At 51.7% G+C, this 19,408-nt stretch overlaps 1 protein-coding gene across 3 annotated transcripts in view; it reads left to right on the plus strand.

Moving 5' to 3' along the window:
• The window catches only part of EIPR1 (EARP complex and GARP complex interacting protein 1), a 184,431-nt gene that overhangs the window by 17,852 nt on the left and 147,171 nt on the right, over positions 1-19,408 (plus strand). For all 3 annotated transcript variants that reach the window (XR_013526784.1, XM_078350020.1, XM_078350022.1), the window contains exon 3: positions 11,595-11,727. Coding sequence is in view for 1 of the 3 variants with exons in the window: in XM_078350020.1 (XP_078206146.1) it covers positions 11,595-11,727 (133 nt within the window). In the remaining 2 variants the exon portion in view is untranslated. The remainder of the gene's footprint in view (positions 1-11,594; positions 11,728-19,408) is intronic.

Here is a 19,408-nt window from a genome sequence, read left to right on the forward strand (position 1 = left end):
TCCTTCGAGGAGGAGCTGGAGTTCCTCTGGGGGGTGTGCGCTCAGGGCTTAGCATGGGCAGGGATTTTCTACCTGAGGTGCTTCAACTGCTTCTGGGGTTGGCTTTTCCCAGAGACTCTCCCTGAATATTGGTGCCCTCCTCTTTCTTACATAGATAAGGCACGAGTCTTCATCTTCCTTCTGGGGATCTCTGGGAGTGCCCGGGTGACAAAGGGGACCGGCTTTGCCTCTTCTGACGTGGAAGCATTGCCCCGGTGGCTGGGATCCTCATCAGTGGAAAGACTGACGTTGCAGAAGGGCAGTGCCAGAGCGGCTGGTTTCTTTCCCTGGGTAACTACCTAGCTTCTCAGTTCAGCTGCGTGTTCTGCATCTGTTTTGATTCACGAAGCTTTGTTCCTGAAGGCCCTCTGCCTGCCCGTCCTGTCCTTGCCTGTGCTCAGAACATTTCGCACCAGGGCGCTTGGTCAAGATTCAAATTCCCAGCCCTATTCCAGACTCTCTGAGCCTTGATTTCTTCGCTGCTTCTGCTGCTCTCCTCCCTCAGCCTTCTCTCTTCCTTTAATGCTAAAAGGACCTGGTTGCCCTTTGTCACTGAAGCATCACAGGGTGACCTGGCTTCCTTTCAGTGAGAGCTGATCCAGAGGCTCCAGCCTGTGCCCAAGTGTCCCTGACTCTCGTTTCTGTCTCTTACTGTCTTCAGCGTGAGCTTTGTCTTCAGAGGGCCTGTATTTTGAGGATGCATCCCTAGATGGTCTGCTGTACTTGGAAATTCTTTAATTGGTTCTTTCCAGTTCAACGAGTCTTAAGCTCTAACATACAAAATGCTCCCTGATACTCCCCTTTTTCTTCACTCTTGAAGAATCAGTTTGACCCTGCATCAGTCTGTTTTCATGCTGCTGATAGAGACATACCCGAGACCGGGAAGAAAAAGAGGCTTAATGGACCTACGGTTCCATGTGGCTGGGGAGGCCTCACAGTCATGGTGGAAGGCAAGGAGGAGCAAGTCATGTCTAACGTGGCTGACGGCAGGCAGAGGGGGAGCTCGTGCCAGGGAAGTCCCCTTCTCACACTGCTGGGTCCCATGAGACTCACTCGCTATCAGGAGGACACCACGAAACTCCCCTTGTCACACGGCTGGGTCCCATGAGACGCACTCACTCTCAGGAGGACAGCACGGGAACGAACTGCCCCCATGATTCGATGACCTCCCACCAGGTCCGTCCCACAACACATGGGAATTCCAGATGAAATTTGGGTGGGGACACAGTCACACCATATCACACCCTCAGGTCTGCTGGTGTATCAGGCCGTTCTTGCATTGCTATATGGAAATACCTGAGACTGGGTGATTTGTAAATAAAAGAGGTTTAATGGTTCTGCGGCTGTACAGGAAGCATGGCTCTGACATCTGCTTCTGGGGCGGCCTCGAGAAGCTTCCGGTCATGGCGGAAGGCAGAGTGGGAGCAGGCATATAACATGGCAAGAGCTGGAGCAAGGAGTGAGGGGAGGGCCCCAGGCTGAAATGGCCAGATCTCAGGAGAACTCGCTGTCATCAAGACAGCGCCTGGCCATGAGGGACCCGCCCCCAGCACCTGACACCTCCCAGCAGGCCCCGCCTCCAGCACTGCGGATTTCCCAGGGACAAATACCCAAACTGTATGAGCGGGCATTCCTACAGGTCTTCAGCCGGGAGGGTTCTGTGGGTTTGAAGGGAAATGTATGACTTTTGTCCAAGGTTTTTGAGTCCCGAGTCTCCTACAAACAGTGTCTGTCGTCTTCTCTGTGAAGTCTTTCCGTGTTTGCCCCTTTCTGGTTCCTGAGCTTGAACCAATTGAAGACTCTTCTCCACTCGCATCTGACTTCGCGTACGCATGCCTCTAATATAAGCCTCGACATTAGAGGATCCTGTTGCTTCTGTTTTGCATTTGTTTTTCTCCGAGGTCCTCGACACCTTGCCATCCCTGACACGTACCGTGAGGCCGAGCGCCATTCACTGCTGTGTCCTTTCAATGCCTGGCGCTGAGCAGGTTGTTGGATGGATGCAGACTTTTGCAGCAGTTAGTTCCGCGGTAGCAAACATACTCACTTTTCACAGGTAAATCTTGTGATGTCCTGTTGGGCGTCCATTACCTTTCAGACTAACATCAGGTTCGTTTCTGTCTAGAGAAGTCACGATATCCAGAAACCCCACGTCTGGCCGTCCAGCTCTGGGATTTTGCTACAAATTCCATCAGATTCCCGGGTGCACATATCAGGGAGCATTGCGTCAAAACCCGTGGCCAGTTTCGTTTGTCCCACCGGCATCACAAGGAGTCAACACCCAGAACCTCCCGCGGGCCGTGCTGCCGCCCTTGGGCCAGCTCCCGAGTGGCGGCCCTCTCGCATGGGTGGGCTTGCGCTGTGCTTGCCTGTGCTCGGTTTGTGGGGTGTGAGGGGGCAGGGTGTCTGTCACTGCTTTGGGTGAACAAAGCATGCTGGGAGAAGTGCGTGTGGACTCTGGATCATAGGGTTTCCCCAGTCAGCTGTTTCATAGGGGTTTCCTTAAAGCACTTCTTGGGCACGTTGGTGATGGTGGTTTTCATTGGACTTCTGTACCAATAGGAATCAAGGGAAAGGTGAACATGGTGCCACAGTGCCCCATTCCCCTCTGTGTGCACCGCAGTAATCTAGGAAAAGATAAACTTGGTGCCACAGGGCTGCATGCCCTTGTCTTTGTGCATCCCTGTCAAGAGAAACAGAAACATGCCACAGCGCCACCTCCCGCTGTGCACGTTCAGATTTTCCTCTATGAATTGTGCTCCACTTCGCTTTCTGAGAATTTTGGTCTCACTATGTGTATACATATAGTGCAGCAGCGTGATCTCAGCTCACTGTAACCTCTGCCTCTCAGGTTCAAGTGATTCTCCTGTGTCAGCCTCCCGAGTAGCGGGGCATGCACCACCATGCTTGCATAATTTTTGTATTTTGTTAGGTGTTTCACCATGTTGTCCAGGCTGGTCTTGAACTTCTGACCTCAGGTGATCCACCTGCCTCGGCCTCCGAAAGTGCTGGGAATACAGGTGTGAGCCACACCCAGCCTGGTCTCACTGTATTGATTATGCCCCAAGAATTTTTTTTTTTTTTTTTTTTACAGAGTTCTACTTATGTCTTTCTGAATTTTAGAGTGAGAGGCAGCTCTCGACTGGAAGGAAGAGCCGGCACTTCCACCCTGTTCTCTGCTACCAGAGACAGCCAGTGGCATTCCAGTGACCCTGTTAGGTTCCAGCCTCCCCCGCAGCCCTGACCACACGCTGCACAGCCTGTCTTACCTTCTGCGCAGTTCTGAGAAGCATGCTTCTGGGGCACAGGGAGTTCCTGTAACGGGGAGTCTTTTTTCTCCCCTACTGCTAAGTGTACTTTTTGGGCTTCATGGGCAAGGACTATTAATACCCTGGGCTTTAATTGCCTAAGAGAGAAGTAGTAACATGTTTGTGGAAGTAGTGGTTATTGTGTGGGACTCATAAGCATTGGAAAATCTGTAACACACTTAATTACTCTGTTATTTCCTGTTTACCTTCTTAGCTAAAGGACCAGTATGTGTTTCTGTTAGAACAAAGGGATCTTAGAAATAGTCTAAATGTACAAATGCTGAGAAGAGCCCAAATGTACAGAGAGCCCAGAAAGAGCTGGTGACTTGCCCAAGGTCACACAGTCAGGAATGGCAGAATCCAAATGAGAAACCAGGTCTCCTGATGGGCAGATCGCTTTCATGTCAGCACCGAGCAGAAGCGTGAGGCCGACTGCAGTAGAAACTGTGCTTTCAGAGTCGCTTGCTGTAGCAGAGTAAAGAAACCAGCGGTTTGGGCCATGGCTTATCTTGTCCAGATCTGGTCCCAGGCTGTATTCTACGTAACTCCTAAGAGATTGCCATTGAGCAGGTGGGTTTAGTAACGGATAACGTGGCAGGGAAGGCATCTCCTGTTGTCTGCCTGGCGGCCATCCAGGGTGAGAAGTGGGGAGGTTTGCCATCAGTGGCCGAGGGAATCTCCTGCCTGTGGGGAAGCCATTGGATCTTTCACTTTCCCTAGGAGGGCGGCTCTTGATTTTTAAATTTCCAGTCTTAGTTGTGTGTGGTATTTTTTATTTTTTCTGTAGAGATGGGATCTTGTCATGTTGCCCAGGCTGGTCTTGAACTCCTGGGCTCAAGCCATCCTCCCGCTTCAGCTTCCCGCAGTGCTGGAATCACAGGTGTGAGCCACCATGCTGGGCTCCCCATCCCCCCCTTTTTTTTCTCCAGTTCTCTAGAATTTTTAAAGTTTCAGTTTGAAGCGCAGGTGAAATGGACGGCGCGGCAGCCTCAGCTCTGTACTCAGCAGCCTGGCCCTGGCCCATGGCCACACCGCATTTCTCTCCAAGCCTGATTCTTCCAGGAAAGGAGGGAGAGGTGGTTAAGCTCATCTTTACGGACTTCCTAATAAACTGTTATAACTCTTTATTCTAAATCCTTATAGTGTCAGCTATGGCCTTAGCCCAGCACTGGTAAAATCAACTTTAAAATTTTTATGATGATTCAAAACGTCTGAGTTTGATCTTCATTGTAAACGATTAACACATTAAAAGACTCCAATGTGGTGTGAAAAGTTGAAAGTAACATTTCGGCTCTGCTCACAGGGCAGCATCTTTCCGGACCTGCCTAGATGGTGTCAACAGGTCTTTCTTTGGCCTCTGGTAATCTTTTGCATTCCCCTTAGTCATGGTGTTTCTGTCTCGTGCTGCTTGTGTTTGGAGCTGGTCTGTACCTGCATATGTTTATTCAACAAAACAGTTTTTTTTTTTTTTTTGAGACGGAGTTTCACTCTTGTTACCCAGGCTGGAGTGCAATGGCGCAATCTCGGCTCACTGCAACCTCCGCCTCCTGGGTTCAGGCAATTCTCCTGCCTCAGCCTCCTGAGTAGCTGGGATTACAGGCACGCGCCACCATGCCCAGCTAATTTTTTGTATTTTTAGTAGAGACGGGGTTTCACCATGTTGACCAGGATGGTCTCGATCTCTTGACCTCGTTGTCCACCCGCTTCAGCCTCCCAAAGTGCTGGGATTACAGGCGTGAGCCACCCCGCCCGGCCCAAACAGTTGTTCATACTTTCAGGCGAGCTGGGTGTAGAGTGATGCCCTGAGAACAGAGAGTGGAGGTCCTGGCTCTTCCTTCCAGCTGGGAGCTGCCTGTCACTCTGGCTTGCTGTCGCCCTGCAGAGCAAATCCATAGGGTGGGTGGTGGGGCTGCAGAGCTCACCAGGACCCGGGGCTCCTGTAGGCCTGGCTCTGCCACGTGTGACCGAAGGAGCCCAGGCACCTCCGCTCTTCAAGCCTCGGTCTTTTCACCTGTGAACTGTGGTTAATGGTAATATATCACCGGGCTGTTTCAAGGGTTAGGCACTAAAGGGTACCGAATACTTAGCATCGTGCCTGGCGCAATGAGAGTTCAGCCACTGACTGCTCTGTGACTTTTGCTGACTGTGGTTGGTGGCCTCCGCTTTGAATATCCCATGTTAAAGCAGCTCGTGGAGATGTGTACTTTGCACTACTCTACGAATCATCCATAAAATAAGGGTACGTGGGAAAGTCTCCAGACTTGTTACGCTCAGAAACAAAGGTTAAAGACCATTTCTGTTGCAGTGTCCCAGGTCAGGAGACGTTGAGGAGGATGGGGTCCTGTCTCTGCCCTCTGCGTGCTTGCTGGCTGGAGGAGGGGAACTTAGAGGAGATGCATGCAGCCAGGAGTGGAGTCTCACTGGAAAGCTGTGCCTTGTGTCTTCACAAGAACGAAAACTGCTTGATGGGGAGAAAGGTGGGCCCAGGTGGAGGTGAGCCTGTGGGGAGGCAGGAGACAGGAGATAGGGTCTGCTGGGGCCTGGAGCCAGGCCGAGGGGCCAGTGTGGGCGCTGTGCCTGATGTCGCGGTGCGTTCCGGAGGAGCAGATTTGCAAAGAGGTACATTTAAGTGCATCCTTTTTTTCAGTGCTAATGGATTTCCTGATAAGTAGGACATGTGAAAAATACTGAGGCAAAAAATTCCCTAGCAACATAAAAATTGTTTCTGATTTTCTAGATCACCTGTGGTCTGCTCACCTGTGATGGTGTTACATAATCACGTGACATTTTATAGCCTGCTTTTAAAGTGTACTACTCTGGTAACATTTTTGGTGTTAATAATTGCTGTTAATCATCATAACTTTTAAAGCTATGTCGCTTTTCATAATATACTTTTTCTGTACATTTATTCTTTGGGGCATATTTCACAAAATCAAATTATTGTTTTAGTTTCAACATTTATGTAGTTCTTATTTACATATGACAACCTGCTAGAAGAATTGGACAAATGATAATGTGGACCAGTTCTAACACCCCCGCCCTGTACTGGCTGCCACCACTTTGAAAAAGTTGGCTAATATAATAAATATTAACTGATATCGTGAAATTCTCATTTAAAAATTTTAAGCCATTAGTTATAATAAAGAATGAATTTTCTTTCTGTATTTGTGACTGGTTTTTACTCAAATGGATTTCTGACTGTAAGGTATGACTGTAGCTTACCATGCATCCAAGTGCACACATTTAGAATGTACAACTGGGGGCATCTTTATACATGCATGCACCAATTCCCCACACCCACTTACTCCCACACACCCACACAGCCATGCACCTACACCCTTGCACACACCTGCACCTGCCCCACACCCACACTTGCACACACATGCATTCACACCCATGTCCACCTCCCATACCCATGTGCCCACAGACCCCCACACACTCCCTTACACACACACACCTGCACCTGCCCACATCCACCCCCACACACGTGCACCTCCCCCCCCACACACGTGCACCTCCCCCATAGCCACACTCACGCACATATAGACATGGGCCACGTACCCATGCTCCCATACACCCACGCACATGCATAGGCCACACCAATGCTCCCACACACAGGTGCACCCCTGCATGCACACCCACCCACAGCCACTTGCACCTGTGCCACAGCCGTGGAGAGCCCCCTAGCGGTCCCCTCCGATTCTTGGAGTCTGGGCCAGCTGCAGGCCTGCGGTGATGGTCTCTGTTGTTACCCCATTGGTTCTGCCTCAGGTCATCACACAAGGTGCTCCTCCTTGTGTCTGATTGTTCTCACTCAGCGCTGTCTGTGCGTGTGTTGTCACTTGTCATTACCAGGAGAATTGCATTTGTGAATATACCACAACTGATTTACCCATTCGGTTGTGTTTTATTATTTTATTTTATTTTTTTGAGACAGAGTCCCAGTCTGTTTCCCAACCTGGAATGCAGTGGTGTGACCTTGGCTCACTGCAACCCCCACCTCCTGAGTTCAAGTGATTCTCCTGCCTCAGCCTTCTGAGTAGCTGGGACTAATTTTTATATTTTTAGTAGAGACAGGGTTTCGCCACATTGGCCAGGCTGGTGTCAAACTCCTGACCTCAAGTGATCTGCCCACCTTGGCCTCCCAAAGTGCTGGGATTACAGGTGTGAACCACGGCGCCCGGCCTGCCCATTGCTGATGAACATCTGAGATGTTTGCTGCTTTCGGCTATTATAAATATATCTGCTGTGAAAATTCTTGCCCTTGCCTTTTCTTGGGGGTTTCTAGGGCCCATCCCCAATTGTAGTGATGTGGGGTCATAGGACATATGTATTTCTACCAAATATTTTTCTCGATATCACTTAGTAATTACTTAATAATTAATTAATAATACAAAATGTGTACCAGGTCCACAGAGGGAAAATCTGTTTATAGGTAAACTTTCCTTGGGCATGAAAAGGAAAAAGCATGCAATAAACGTTCATGTATAGAAACAAATGCTATGTTCGTTTCCCTGGTTCTTAGATGTGTGGTTTGTAATTGGAAGCTGTTCACTGGGAATGGTTTTGAACCTGCTGTGAAAACCTCCACGGGCCCTGATTGGAAAGCGCAGGCGGGTGTGCCCACTGGGCCCCTGCTCTGCATCGGGCAGGCCAGCCACATCTGGCTTTTCCTTGGCCCCAGGCCCGGGTGCTGGCGGCACTGCCGCACTCCTGGGAGACCGCGGTTCAGCTCCCAGGCTCTGTGCAGTGGCTGAGTATGAACTCCCCTCTGAGCAAGTCCAGAATGACTCCTCAGGGGGACCTTGTGTTAGTTTGTTCTCACACTGCTGTTAAGAAATAACTGAGACTGGGTAATATATAAAGAGCAGAGGTTTGATTGGCTCACAGTTCTGCAGCTGTACAGGAAACAGCAACATCTGCTTCTGGGGAGGCCTCAGGAAGCTTCCGATCATGGCCGAAGCTGAAGAGGGAGCAGGCACATCGTGTGGCGGAAGCAGGAGCAAGCGGGGAGAAGGGTGCCGCTCACTTTTGAATGACCTGGTCTCAGGAGAGCTGACTGTCATGAGGACATTACCAAGTGGGGATGGTGCTAACCCATTGGTGAAGGCCCATCTCCCATCACCCACAGTAAAGGTGTCTCATAGGATCTGTTTCTCTACCTCGTAAGCCAGAACCTCCCACCACGCCCCGCGTCCGACCCTGGGATTACAGTTTGACGTGAGATTTGGACGGGACACAAACCGTATCAGATCCTTGGAAGAGCAGTTGAAGTAATGAAAGGGCCATCTGAGGCATGGATGATGCGTAGGTGCTGCTGGGTATCCTGGGGACAGTTTAAAAACAGCATTTAATGTTTGTTTTTATTGCAAAAGTATTGCAGAGTGGGCCAGGCACAGTCATTCCCAGACCTAATTAGGCAAAAAATGTTAGAAATACAAATAAGGCACAAAGAAGTAAAGGAAAACCACTGCTAATCCCTGCATTTTGGCACTGCTCACGTACCTGCCAGTTCTCTTTTTTGGACAGGCATACTTTTTTAAAACAAACAAACAAAAGAAGGGTGTAGCATTCACACGGTTTCTTTCATTGCTTTCTGCCTTATTTTTTTCATACATTCTCTTCTCCTGAAATGTGTGTTACAGACGTTGTTCCATGCCACTAAGTATTCTCCAGTACACTGAGCGGCCTCGTGATAACATGTTACTGTCAGGTACGCTGAGCGGCCAGGTGATAACACGTTACTGTCAAGTACGCTGAGCGGCCTCGTGATAACATGTTACTGTCAGGTACGCTGAGCGGCCAGGTGATAACACGTTACCGTCAAGTATGCTGAGCGGCCTCGTGATAACATGTTACTGTCAGGTACGCTGAGTGGCCAGGTGATAACACGTTACGGTCAAGTACACTGAGCGGCCTCATGATAACATGTTACTGTCAGGTATGCTGAGCGGCCTCGTGATAACATGTTACCGTCAGGTATGCTGAGCGGCCTCGTGATGACACGTTACCGTGAAGTGCGCTGAGCGGCCTGGCGATGACACGTTACCGTCAAGTGCGCTGAGCGGCCTGGTGATGACACGTTACCGTCAAGTACGCTGAGCGGCCTGGTGATAACACGTTACCGTCAAGTGCGCTGAGCGGCCTGGTGATGACACGTTACCGTGAAGTACGCTGAGCGGCCTGGCGATGACACGTTACCGTCAAGTGCGCTGAGCGGCCTGGTGATGACACGTTACCGTCAAGTGCGCTGAGCGGCCTGGTGATGACACGTTACCGTGAAGTGCGCTGAGCAGCCTGGCGATGACACGTTACCGTGAAGTGCGCTGAGCGGCCTGGCGATGACACGTTACCGTGAAGTGCGCTGAGCGGCCTGGCGATGACACGTTACCGTGAAGTACGCTGAGCGGCCTGGCGATGACACGTTACCGTGAAGTACGCTGAGCGGCCTGGCGATGACACGTTACCGTCAAGTACGCTGAGCGGCCTGGCGATGACACGTTACCGTCAAGTACGCTGAGCGGCCTGGCGATGACACGTTACCGTGAAGTACGCTGAGCGGCCTGGCGATGACACGTTACCGTGAAGTACGCTGAGCGGCCTGGCGATGACACGTTACCGTGAAGTACGCTGAGCGGCCTGGCGATGACACGTTACCGTGAAATGCGCTGAGCGGCCTGGCGATGACACGTTACCGTGAAGTGCGCTGAGCGGCCTGGCGCTGACACGTTACCGTCAAGTACGCTGAGCGGCCTCGTGATAACATGTTACTGTCAGGTACGCTGAGCGGCCAGGTGATAACACGTTACCGTGAAGTACGCTGAGCGGCCTCGTGATGACACGTTACCATGAAGTGGGCTGAGCGGCCTCGTGATAACATGTTACTGTCAGGTATGCTGAGCGGCCTGGTGATAACACGTTACCGTCAAGTACGCTGAGCGGCCTCGTGATAACATGTTACTGTCAGGTATGCTGAGCGGCCTGGTGATAACCGTGAAGTGCGCTGAGCGGCCTCGTGATGACACGTTACCGTGAAGTGCGCTGAGCGGCCTGGCGATGACACGTTACCGTGAAGTGCGCTGAGCGGCCTGGCGATGACACGTTACCGTGAAGTACGCTGAGCGGCCTCGTGATGACACGTTACCGTGAAGTGCGCTGAGCGGCCTGGCGATGACACGTTACCGTGAAGTGCGCTGAGCGGCCTGGCGATGACACGTTACCGTGAAGTACGCTGAGCGGCCTCGTGATGACACGTTACCGTCAAGTACACTGAGTGGCCTGGCGATGACACGTTACCGTGAAGTACGCTGAGCGGCCTCGTGATGACACGTTACCGTGAAGTACTTGCAGTTTATTTGAATCGTTTCTTATGACCAAACATTTGGGTGACTTCTAATTGTTTATCACAATAGTTGTTGCAATAGTAAACGCACTTGGATATAAACCTTTTGTGCAGATCCATGAGTATTTTCTTAGTACACATTTAAAGGGATTTATGCTTTCTCATTGACTCAGGTATTGGTAAGAAATTAAATGTGAAATCATTTTAATTCCTCTCGAAATTATCCTGGAAAGCAGGGAGACAGTATATTTAACTTTTTTATGCAGTGGCTAAAATGTTATACTAATTAATATCATAAGATGATAGGTACCAGTGGCTGTGGGACTTGGTTTTCAAAAGAAGATGGAAGTATGTGAGCATACACCCCCTTCGCACCCTCGCCCGCCCTACTCATGTCTGATGCATGGGTTGAGTTCTGCCCATACAGATAGAGTGGGCCAGGCAGGGTCAGCCCCAGACCTAATTAGGCAGCCTTGCCCTGCCCTCCCCAGCAGCCGCACCCTGCTGCCCCTGCCCTCCCCGGAAGCCTTGTAGCAGGCTGGGAGGACCTTGCCGACATGGACAGCCCTGGGCAGCTCTGGCCTTGGCACCAGCACAGGCTCAGTCTTAGAGCCACTTGGGGACACAGCGTTTGGAGCCTCATTTCTTTAAGACTGGATATGAGCAGAGGGCAGTCTTCCGCAGCTTGCAATAAAAAATGCTCCGCAGGGATTTTCCTATCTTACCTTTGGAGAGGAGTCCAGTAAGAATTAAATGACAGGAGTCCATGCTGTTGGCATAATAAGTTAATTGAAGCTGTGTCTGTCATGAAATGGGCATGTGATTCTTCTTGGTGATCGTGATGTGAATGTAGGCACTGCGGAGCGTGTCTGAGATACTGATGTGCTCTTTCCTTGTGTTTGTAGATCCACATCATAGACTTTGACGATGAAAATAACATGATAAATAAAAAAGTCCTCCTCCATCAAGCGGGTGAAATCTGGCACATCAGTGCGAGTCCTGCAGACAGAGGCGTGCTGGCGACCTGCTACAATAGAAGTAAGTGCGGCTTTTCTAAGGTAATTTGGTAACCGGAGGTAATTTGTGAGACTGGTTTTGTATTGCTAATGGGTTGACCCATGACTTAAAAGATTTAACCATTAATGAGGGTGTTGCATACACCGATAAGCTGTGCTGTTGTGAGATGTTTGCAGAAATTACTGGGATCTTAAGATTCTAAGAATTGAGGCTGGAATCAGCCGTTCCAGGACCTTTGACCCCTCGGTCAGGGGAGGACGGTGCCGGAGGTTCTTACGAGGCAGACACCGGTGTCCTGATGCGGAAACTGTGCTGTGGGGAGCAGGAGGGTTCGCTTCTTTCCCGTAGTGTCTTGGTGACCGTCTTCCAGTCCTCTGGTGAGAGCAGTTCCGTGCACACACACTTGTGGGCTGGGGCTGTGTCCAATAGGCCTCTTCCTGCCGCCGTTGGGCTGTGCAGGCTCGCAGGGCTCTGGGGCCGTGCGCCTGTGTCAGTGCAGACATCTCAGTCGCTGAACTGAGCCTCCCTTTCCCCATTTCTCCTCATTCTGTCATCATCAGCAACTACTTTCTAAATTCTGTCTCTGTGGAGAGATATCTCATAGGATCTTTCTCTGCTGTGTAAGCCAGAACAAAGTCTTTTTGGTTTTCGATATGCAGTTTCTAGAGTGTCGCCATCATTCGTCCCACAGGCTGAATGACTTTTTAGATACTTTTAATGCGTTCTATCTGATCTTCCCTCTCCTACCCTGGCTTCAAAATATCACTATGTAGGGATCGCATGGCTGGTGTATCAGCCAGGTCACCAGGATGCCGTGGTCTAAAATTCTGTGATTAGGCTCTGCTTTCATCAAATTCTGTGTATGTTTCCTTCCACGTTATTTATTTAGAGGTGGAGTTTTACTCATCATCCAGGCTGGTGTGCAGTGGTACCATCTTGGTTCACTGCAACCTCTGCCTCCTGGGTTCAAGCCATTCTCCTGCCTCAGTCTCCTGAGTAGCTGAGATTACAAGTGTCTGCACAGTGCCTGGCTAATTTTTGTATTTTTAGTATAGACGGGGTTTCTCCATTTTGGCCAGGCTGGTCTTGAACTCCTGACCTCAGGTGATCGGCCCGCCTGAGCCTCCCAAAATGCTGGGCTTACAGATGTGAGCCACTGCGCCCAGCCCTCCTTCTGCTTTAATTTCATAGCCGCCCTGTGTCTGCCCTCTGGGGGCCCTGCCTTCCACCTGGAGGGCAGTGTGGTGTGTGGCTGGGTGCGGCTGTGCACCTCCCTCCTGCCAGCGGGAGGTTGGGGGTCCGACAGTCTCTTTTATTTTGTCTGCTCTCTGTGCTGATTGGCCCAGCTGACAGTGTCTCAGCGGAAACACATTTCTCAAGAATCGGTGGGTCTTCAGTAGATTTCCTGGGGCTTCACTTCCTCAGACAAGAGCCTAACTGCAGACCTTTTAGAGGCGATCTCTTCTCTGCCTCAGTCTCCTGCTCAGATGGCCAAGGGACTGTCTCTTCACCCTTGACCTGTTACCTTCAGCCTTCACCCTCTCATCTGGGTGAGGCGCTCCCTCGGCTTCTTCAAAGGCTTTTCCTAGGACTGTGCTGTGACCTCCTGACCTTCCCTAGGCTCTAACCACATGTGGTGTGGCCCATCCTCAGCCTTTTCTCAGGGGCACACGCTCCTGACAGTCGGGGTATTAGTCCATTCTCGCACTGCTATGAAGAACTACCTGGGACTGGGTAATTTATGAAGAGGTTTAATTGACTCACACAGTTCTGTAGGCTTAACAGGAAGCTTGACTGGGAGGCCTTAGGAAACTTACAATCACGGTGTGAGGTGAAGAGGAAGCAGGGACCTTCTTCAAAGCCAGCAGGAGAGAGAGGGCAGAGTGGGAACAGCCACATACCTTAAACAACCAGATCTCCTGAGAACTCACTCGCTGTCACGAGAACAGCACGGGGGAAATCCACCCCACGATCCGTCATCTCCCACAAGGTTCCTCCCCTGACATGTGGGGATCACAGTTCGAGATGAGATTTGGGTGGGGACACAGGCCCAAACCATATCAGTTAGGCTTTTCATTTCAGCACCTTTGCTGCAGGAGAGGCTGGGCTTGGAGGTACTCTGCCGTCAGACAGCTCTTCGCCCGTTTGCCCTCTTCTCCGGGAAACCCCTTGAGTGCAGGACCAGCCGCAGCATGACAGGAGGCGCCTCCATGGCGCGGCAGGGCACCACCTTTCTGCTCCTGTAGCAGGCACCCGCCTTCCTCCTGGATGTTCCAAGCAAGCTCTGCTCTTTCTGTGGCTCCTCAGAAATCTTCCAGCCTCTACCCACTGCTGGAATCCAGAGCTCCTCCCACGTTTCAGGCATTTGTTACCATGGCCCCTGCTTCCATAGTCATTTTACACTGCATAGGAGAGTCCCACACACAGTGGCTTCCAACAGCACACACCTCTTCAGCGGCAGGCACTGGCCTGGGGTCTCCAGGCCGCTGGGTCAGGGCTCTCACCTGATGTGCCTCCTGGGGTTGTAGGGTGCAGGCTTGCTTCCTGGCTGACTGCAGGGACCGCCTTCAGCTGCTCCCCACTGTCACTGGGCTTTGCGTTAGGCTACAGAAAATGAACACAATTGCCAAGAACTCTTGGTCTTCTTCTGCTGTAAGTTGATTGCGTCCTTCAGGTTACCCTGGCTCTCGTGATTTCCAGTCGTGGCTTTCAGAGACCGACTCTTTCTGCCAGTCTTTGAAGGCAGCGTAGCTCTTCCGTTAAATACTTCCTTAATCTGTCAGCCTCTCGAGGAAGAAAAACAAAATTGTTCCACCACATTTGTGTCGAAATTCCAAGAATTCTGTTTTATTCCTGCCATAAGCAGAACTGAGATTTCCGTCCCTCATGGAAGGCTGTTTTCCAGTGTGAAATGCTGCGAGCACCTGCTCTCACCAGGAAGGGGCAGCACAGCTGCTTGGCGTGCGCTCAGCCCGGCTCTTTGCCCTTTGAAGCACGTGGTGCTGCACCTCCTCTGAATCAGGTCCTCTGCAGCAACGGTCATGCCCCTGGGACAAGGTACCAGCCCCTCCTGCTTCAGGTGCCTCCAGAAAAGCCTGGGGTCACAGACCTAAGCTTGCTGTGTGTAACACAGTGCAGGGAAAACGTTTTAGAGACTTCATGTGTTTTGCAAACACACTTGTGCTCTCTTCTTTTTACATGTAGCTTGCCTGTAAGTCACTAGGCTTTCCCATTGCAATGAAGCAAATATGAACTACATCCAAAAGCACCACAAACTTAGATTAGACGGCATTGCTTAAATTGTCACTTCATTATAACCAGTCTCTGCAGAGATCAGAGTTGCACTTTATCCTGTCTGCCAATTGCGTTTTCTCCTGTTGCGCTTTTACCCTGCTCGCAGGGGTGGGTGGGAGCTGCCTGCGGCGCATGCTCCCATTGTGCTGTCGACTACGGTGTGCCTTCAGAGAAGCTCCTGCTGTCGGCTGTCCTTGGAGCTCCCACATGCTTTCTTTGTCCTTGCTCTGTTGTAGCCCCTTCCTTCTTTTTGTTTCCATGAGTGTGTATGATATTTTGGTGAACCGTAGCATCTTTTAATGAAGAGACTCAGGGCTTCTGAGACACGCCTTTCAGCACACACCCAGCGTGGGGCAGGGGCAGACAGTGTGGGAAGCAGAAACATAGGTGGAGAGGGCGGGCAGGTCCCACAGCCAACTGGTGTGAGTTGTTAGGAGCGTGCTCCTTCCAGCAGGCATTCACCCTCTTCTTTCCTTCTTCGCAGGTGTCCTAAAATCCTTTTCCAGGCATCTTTGTCTTTTTGAGATAGTGTCTCACTCTTGGCTCTTGTCACCAGGCTGGAGTACAGTGGTGCAATCTTGGCTCACTGCATCCTCCGCCTCCTAGGCTCCAGCAATCCACCGACCTCAGCCTCTTGAGTAGCTCGGAACACAGGTATGCACTACCATGTCTGGCTGATTTTTAAAAAAAATTTCTAGTAGAAATGAGGTCTCACTGTGTTGCCCAGGCTGGTCTTGAACTCCTGAGCTCCAGTGATCTGTCCCCTTCAGCCTACGAAAGTACTGGGATTACAGGTGTGAGCTGCCACACCTGGCCTTATGTGGATCTTATGGGCAGAAAGGAGAAAGGAGCCATGGAAAAAGGGCCTCTGGGGAGAGTGTCTGGAAGCATAATGCGTTTGGAGCACCCTGCTCTTCTTTAGGAATCTTGCTACTTGTTCTTCATGGAAAGCAGCCGTGTTTCCATTGTGTCTGTTTTTGCAGCACATGATATCTGCCCGTTAGTGTAGTCTGCGGCATGGCAGCACCCTTGTGCACAGAGCCCGCGCGCTGGGATGTTAGTGTAGTCTGCGGCATGGCGGCACCCTTGTGCACAGAGCCCGCGCGCTGGGATGTTAGTGTAGTCTGCGGCATGGCGGCACCCTTGTGCACAGAGCCCGCGCGCTGGGATGTTAGTGTAGTCTGCGGCATGGCGGCACCCTTGTGCACAGAGCCCGCGCGCTGGGATGTTAGTGTAGTCTGCGGCATGGCAGCACCCTTGTGCACAGAGCCCGCGCGCTGGGATGTTAGTTTAGTCTGCGGCATGGCGGCACCCTTGTGCACAGAGCCCGCGCGCTGGGATGTTAGTGTAGTCTGCGGCATGGCAGCACCCTTGTGCACAGAGCCCGCGCGCTGGGATGTTAGTTTAGTCTGCGGCATGGCAGCACCCTTGTGCACAGAGCCCGCGCGCTGGGATGTTAGTGTAGTCTGCGGCATGGCAGCACCCTTGTGCACAGAGCCCGCGCGCTGGGATGTTAGTTTAGTCTGCGGCATGGCGGCACCCTTGTGCACAGAGCCCGCGCGCTGGGATGTTAGTGTAGTCTGCGGCATGGCGGCACCCTTGTGCACAGAGCCCGCGCGCTGGGATGTTACTGTAGTCTGCGGCATGACGGCACCCTTGTGCAGAAAGCCCGCGCGCTGGGATGTTAGTGTAGTCTGCAGCATGGCAGCACCCTTGTGCACAGAGCCCGCGCGCTGGGATGTCAGTGTAGTCTGCGGCATGGCGGCACCCTTGTTCAGAAAGCCCGCGCGCTGGGATGTTAGTGTAGTCTGCGGCATGACGGCACCCTTGTGCAGAAAGCCCGCGCGCTGGGATGTTAGTGTAGTCTGCAGCATGGCAGCACCCTTGTGCACAGAGCCCGCGCGCTGGGATGTCAGTGTAGTCTGCGGCATGGCGGCACCCTTGTGCACAGAGCCCGCGCGCTGGGATGTTACTGTAGTCTGCGGCATGGCGGCACCCTTGTTCAGAAAGCCCGCGCGCTGGGATGTTAGTGTAGTCTGCGGCATGGCGGCACCCTTGTGCACAGAGCCCGCGCGCTGGGATGTTAGTTTAGTCTGTGGCATGGCGGCACCCTTGTGCACAGAGCCCGCGCGCTGGGATGTTAGTGTAGTCTGCGGCATGGCGGCACCCTTGTGCACAGAGCTCGTGCGCTCGGATGTTAGTGTAGTCTGTGGCATGGCGGCACCCTTGTGCACAGAGCCCGCGCGCTGGGATGTTAGTGTAGTCTGTCGGATGTTAGTGTAGTCTGCGGCATGGCGGCACCCTTGTGCACAGAGCCCGCGCGCTGGGATGTTAGTGTAGTCTGCGGCATGGCGGCACCCTTGTGCACAGAGCCCGTGCGCTCGGATGTTAGTGTAGTCTGCGGCATGGCGGCACCCTTGTGCACAGAGCCCGCGCGCTGGGATGTTAGTTTAGTCTGTGGCATGGCGGCACCCTTGTGCACAGAGCCCGCGCGCTGGGATGTCAGTGTAGTCTGCGGCATGGCGGCACCCTTGTGCACAGAGCCCGCGCGCTGGGATGTTAGTTTAGTCTGTGGCATGGCGGCACCCTTGTGCACAGAGCCCGCGCGCTGGGTTGTTAGTGTAGTCTGCGGCATGGCGGCACCCTTGTGCACAGAGCCCGCGGGCTGGGATGTTAGTGTAGTCTGCGGCATGGCGGCACCCTTGTGTAGAAAGCCCGCGCTGGGATGTTAGTGTGGTCTGCGGCAGGGCTGCTTTATGAACATCACAAATTCACACAAACGGACAAACTCGCGGCTTGTTTTCTTCAGTGCAAGCGAGAAACCCTTTCTCTGTTCTCTTATTCTTGAGAAGAGTGGTCAGGAACAACGTGTTGCGTTCCCCATGCGCAGCTGAAGGGTCTGGCGCTCACAGGCAAAGGCTCATTGCAGAGTGACATTCTCGTCACACTATCTAGAAAATGCTAGAAAATTTAGAAGAGGTTAAAGTATCCTAAAAATTCACACTTTTTCAGATGAAACCATGTATCTCTCTTCTAGCTTAACTCTATTCATGCAAGGAACAAGTGACAGATTGCCATCGATTACTGCTAGGGATTTATAACTGCTGTTGATCTGTCTCACTCATTACCTGTGAGGATTGTGAAAAATCCATTCTTGAAATTTGTGGAAGGGGGAGTTGTTGTAACATAAACTTATGGAATGTTTTCTACATAGAGGATGAAGTTTAAGAAAAGAACTTTTACTCTCCTTTCTGATAATTTTATAAGGAAAATGCATCCCCATGAGAGCAAATGAGGGATGGTGCCCAGGTTAGAAGCTGTCTCGATGGGACAGCACACACCTGCAACGAGAGATCTCCACAGTAACCAGCCTGTGGGGCAGATCAAGGGTCCGACATAGAGGTGGTGACAGTGGCGGGTGGCCGGCTGGCCTCCTAGGAGGACACAGGCCTCCACACACAGCACATAAGAACACAACATGCAGCTCTCAATTGGACCTGGAGCCACGAGAGGCTGTGATGTTGCCACCTGGAAGAAGCCTGGTCACGCGGGGAATTAGCATGAGTGACACATTCCTCTCGTGATTTCTCCCTTTGGAGCTGCCGGGAACTTTAGTCACCTCCCTCCCTATGTCCGTGCCCTTCGGAACGTGCTGCCAGCAGGCCTTGACCTTTCTGTGCATCTCACTTCCTGTATTTACAAGTCGTTTCACCTAAGGTTTTCTTAAGGTTCATTGGGAAAAAAACGTGTTTCAGATACACATTAGAAAAACCCAACTTTGCTGCTTTAATTTCTAATGTTTGTTTCTGAATCAGGGTATGTTATGTGCGTCTGCCTCTGCTCACATCGTCTCATGAGTGTACACGTGCCTGCCTCTGCTCACACCGTCTCATGAGTGTACATGTGCCTGCCTCTGCTCACACAGTTTCATGAGTGTGCATGTGCCTCTGCTCACACCATCTGATTGTGTGCCTGTCATTGCTCACACTGTCTCCAGTGTACATGTGCCTGCCTCTGCTCTCACCATCTCATGAGTGTGTGTGCCTGCCTCTGCTCACTGTTTCCTGTGTGTGTACCTACCTCTGCTCACACTGTATCATGAGTGTGTGCATACCTACCTTGCTCACACTAACTCATAGTGTACATGCACCTGCCTCTTCTCATGAGTGTGTGCCACTGCCTCTGCTCACACTGTCTCCTATGTGCGTACCTGTCTCTGCTCACACCGTCTCATGAGTGTGTGTGTACCTATATCTGCTCACACTGTCTCCTGGGTGGGTACATCTGCCTCTTCTCACACTGTTTCATGAGTGTGTGCCTGCCTCTGCTCACACCGTCCTTTATGACACTGTGTGGTGGCCTCACAATCAGCAGAGGGCACCAGTGGTCTGGGTCTGTGTCCCCTTCA

The sequence above is a fragment of the Callithrix jacchus genome, chromosome 14 (assembly GCF_049354715.1).
Source record: "Callithrix jacchus isolate 240 chromosome 14, calJac240_pri, whole genome shotgun sequence".
Lineage (NCBI taxonomy): Eukaryota > Metazoa > Chordata > Mammalia > Primates > Cebidae > Callithrix > Callithrix jacchus.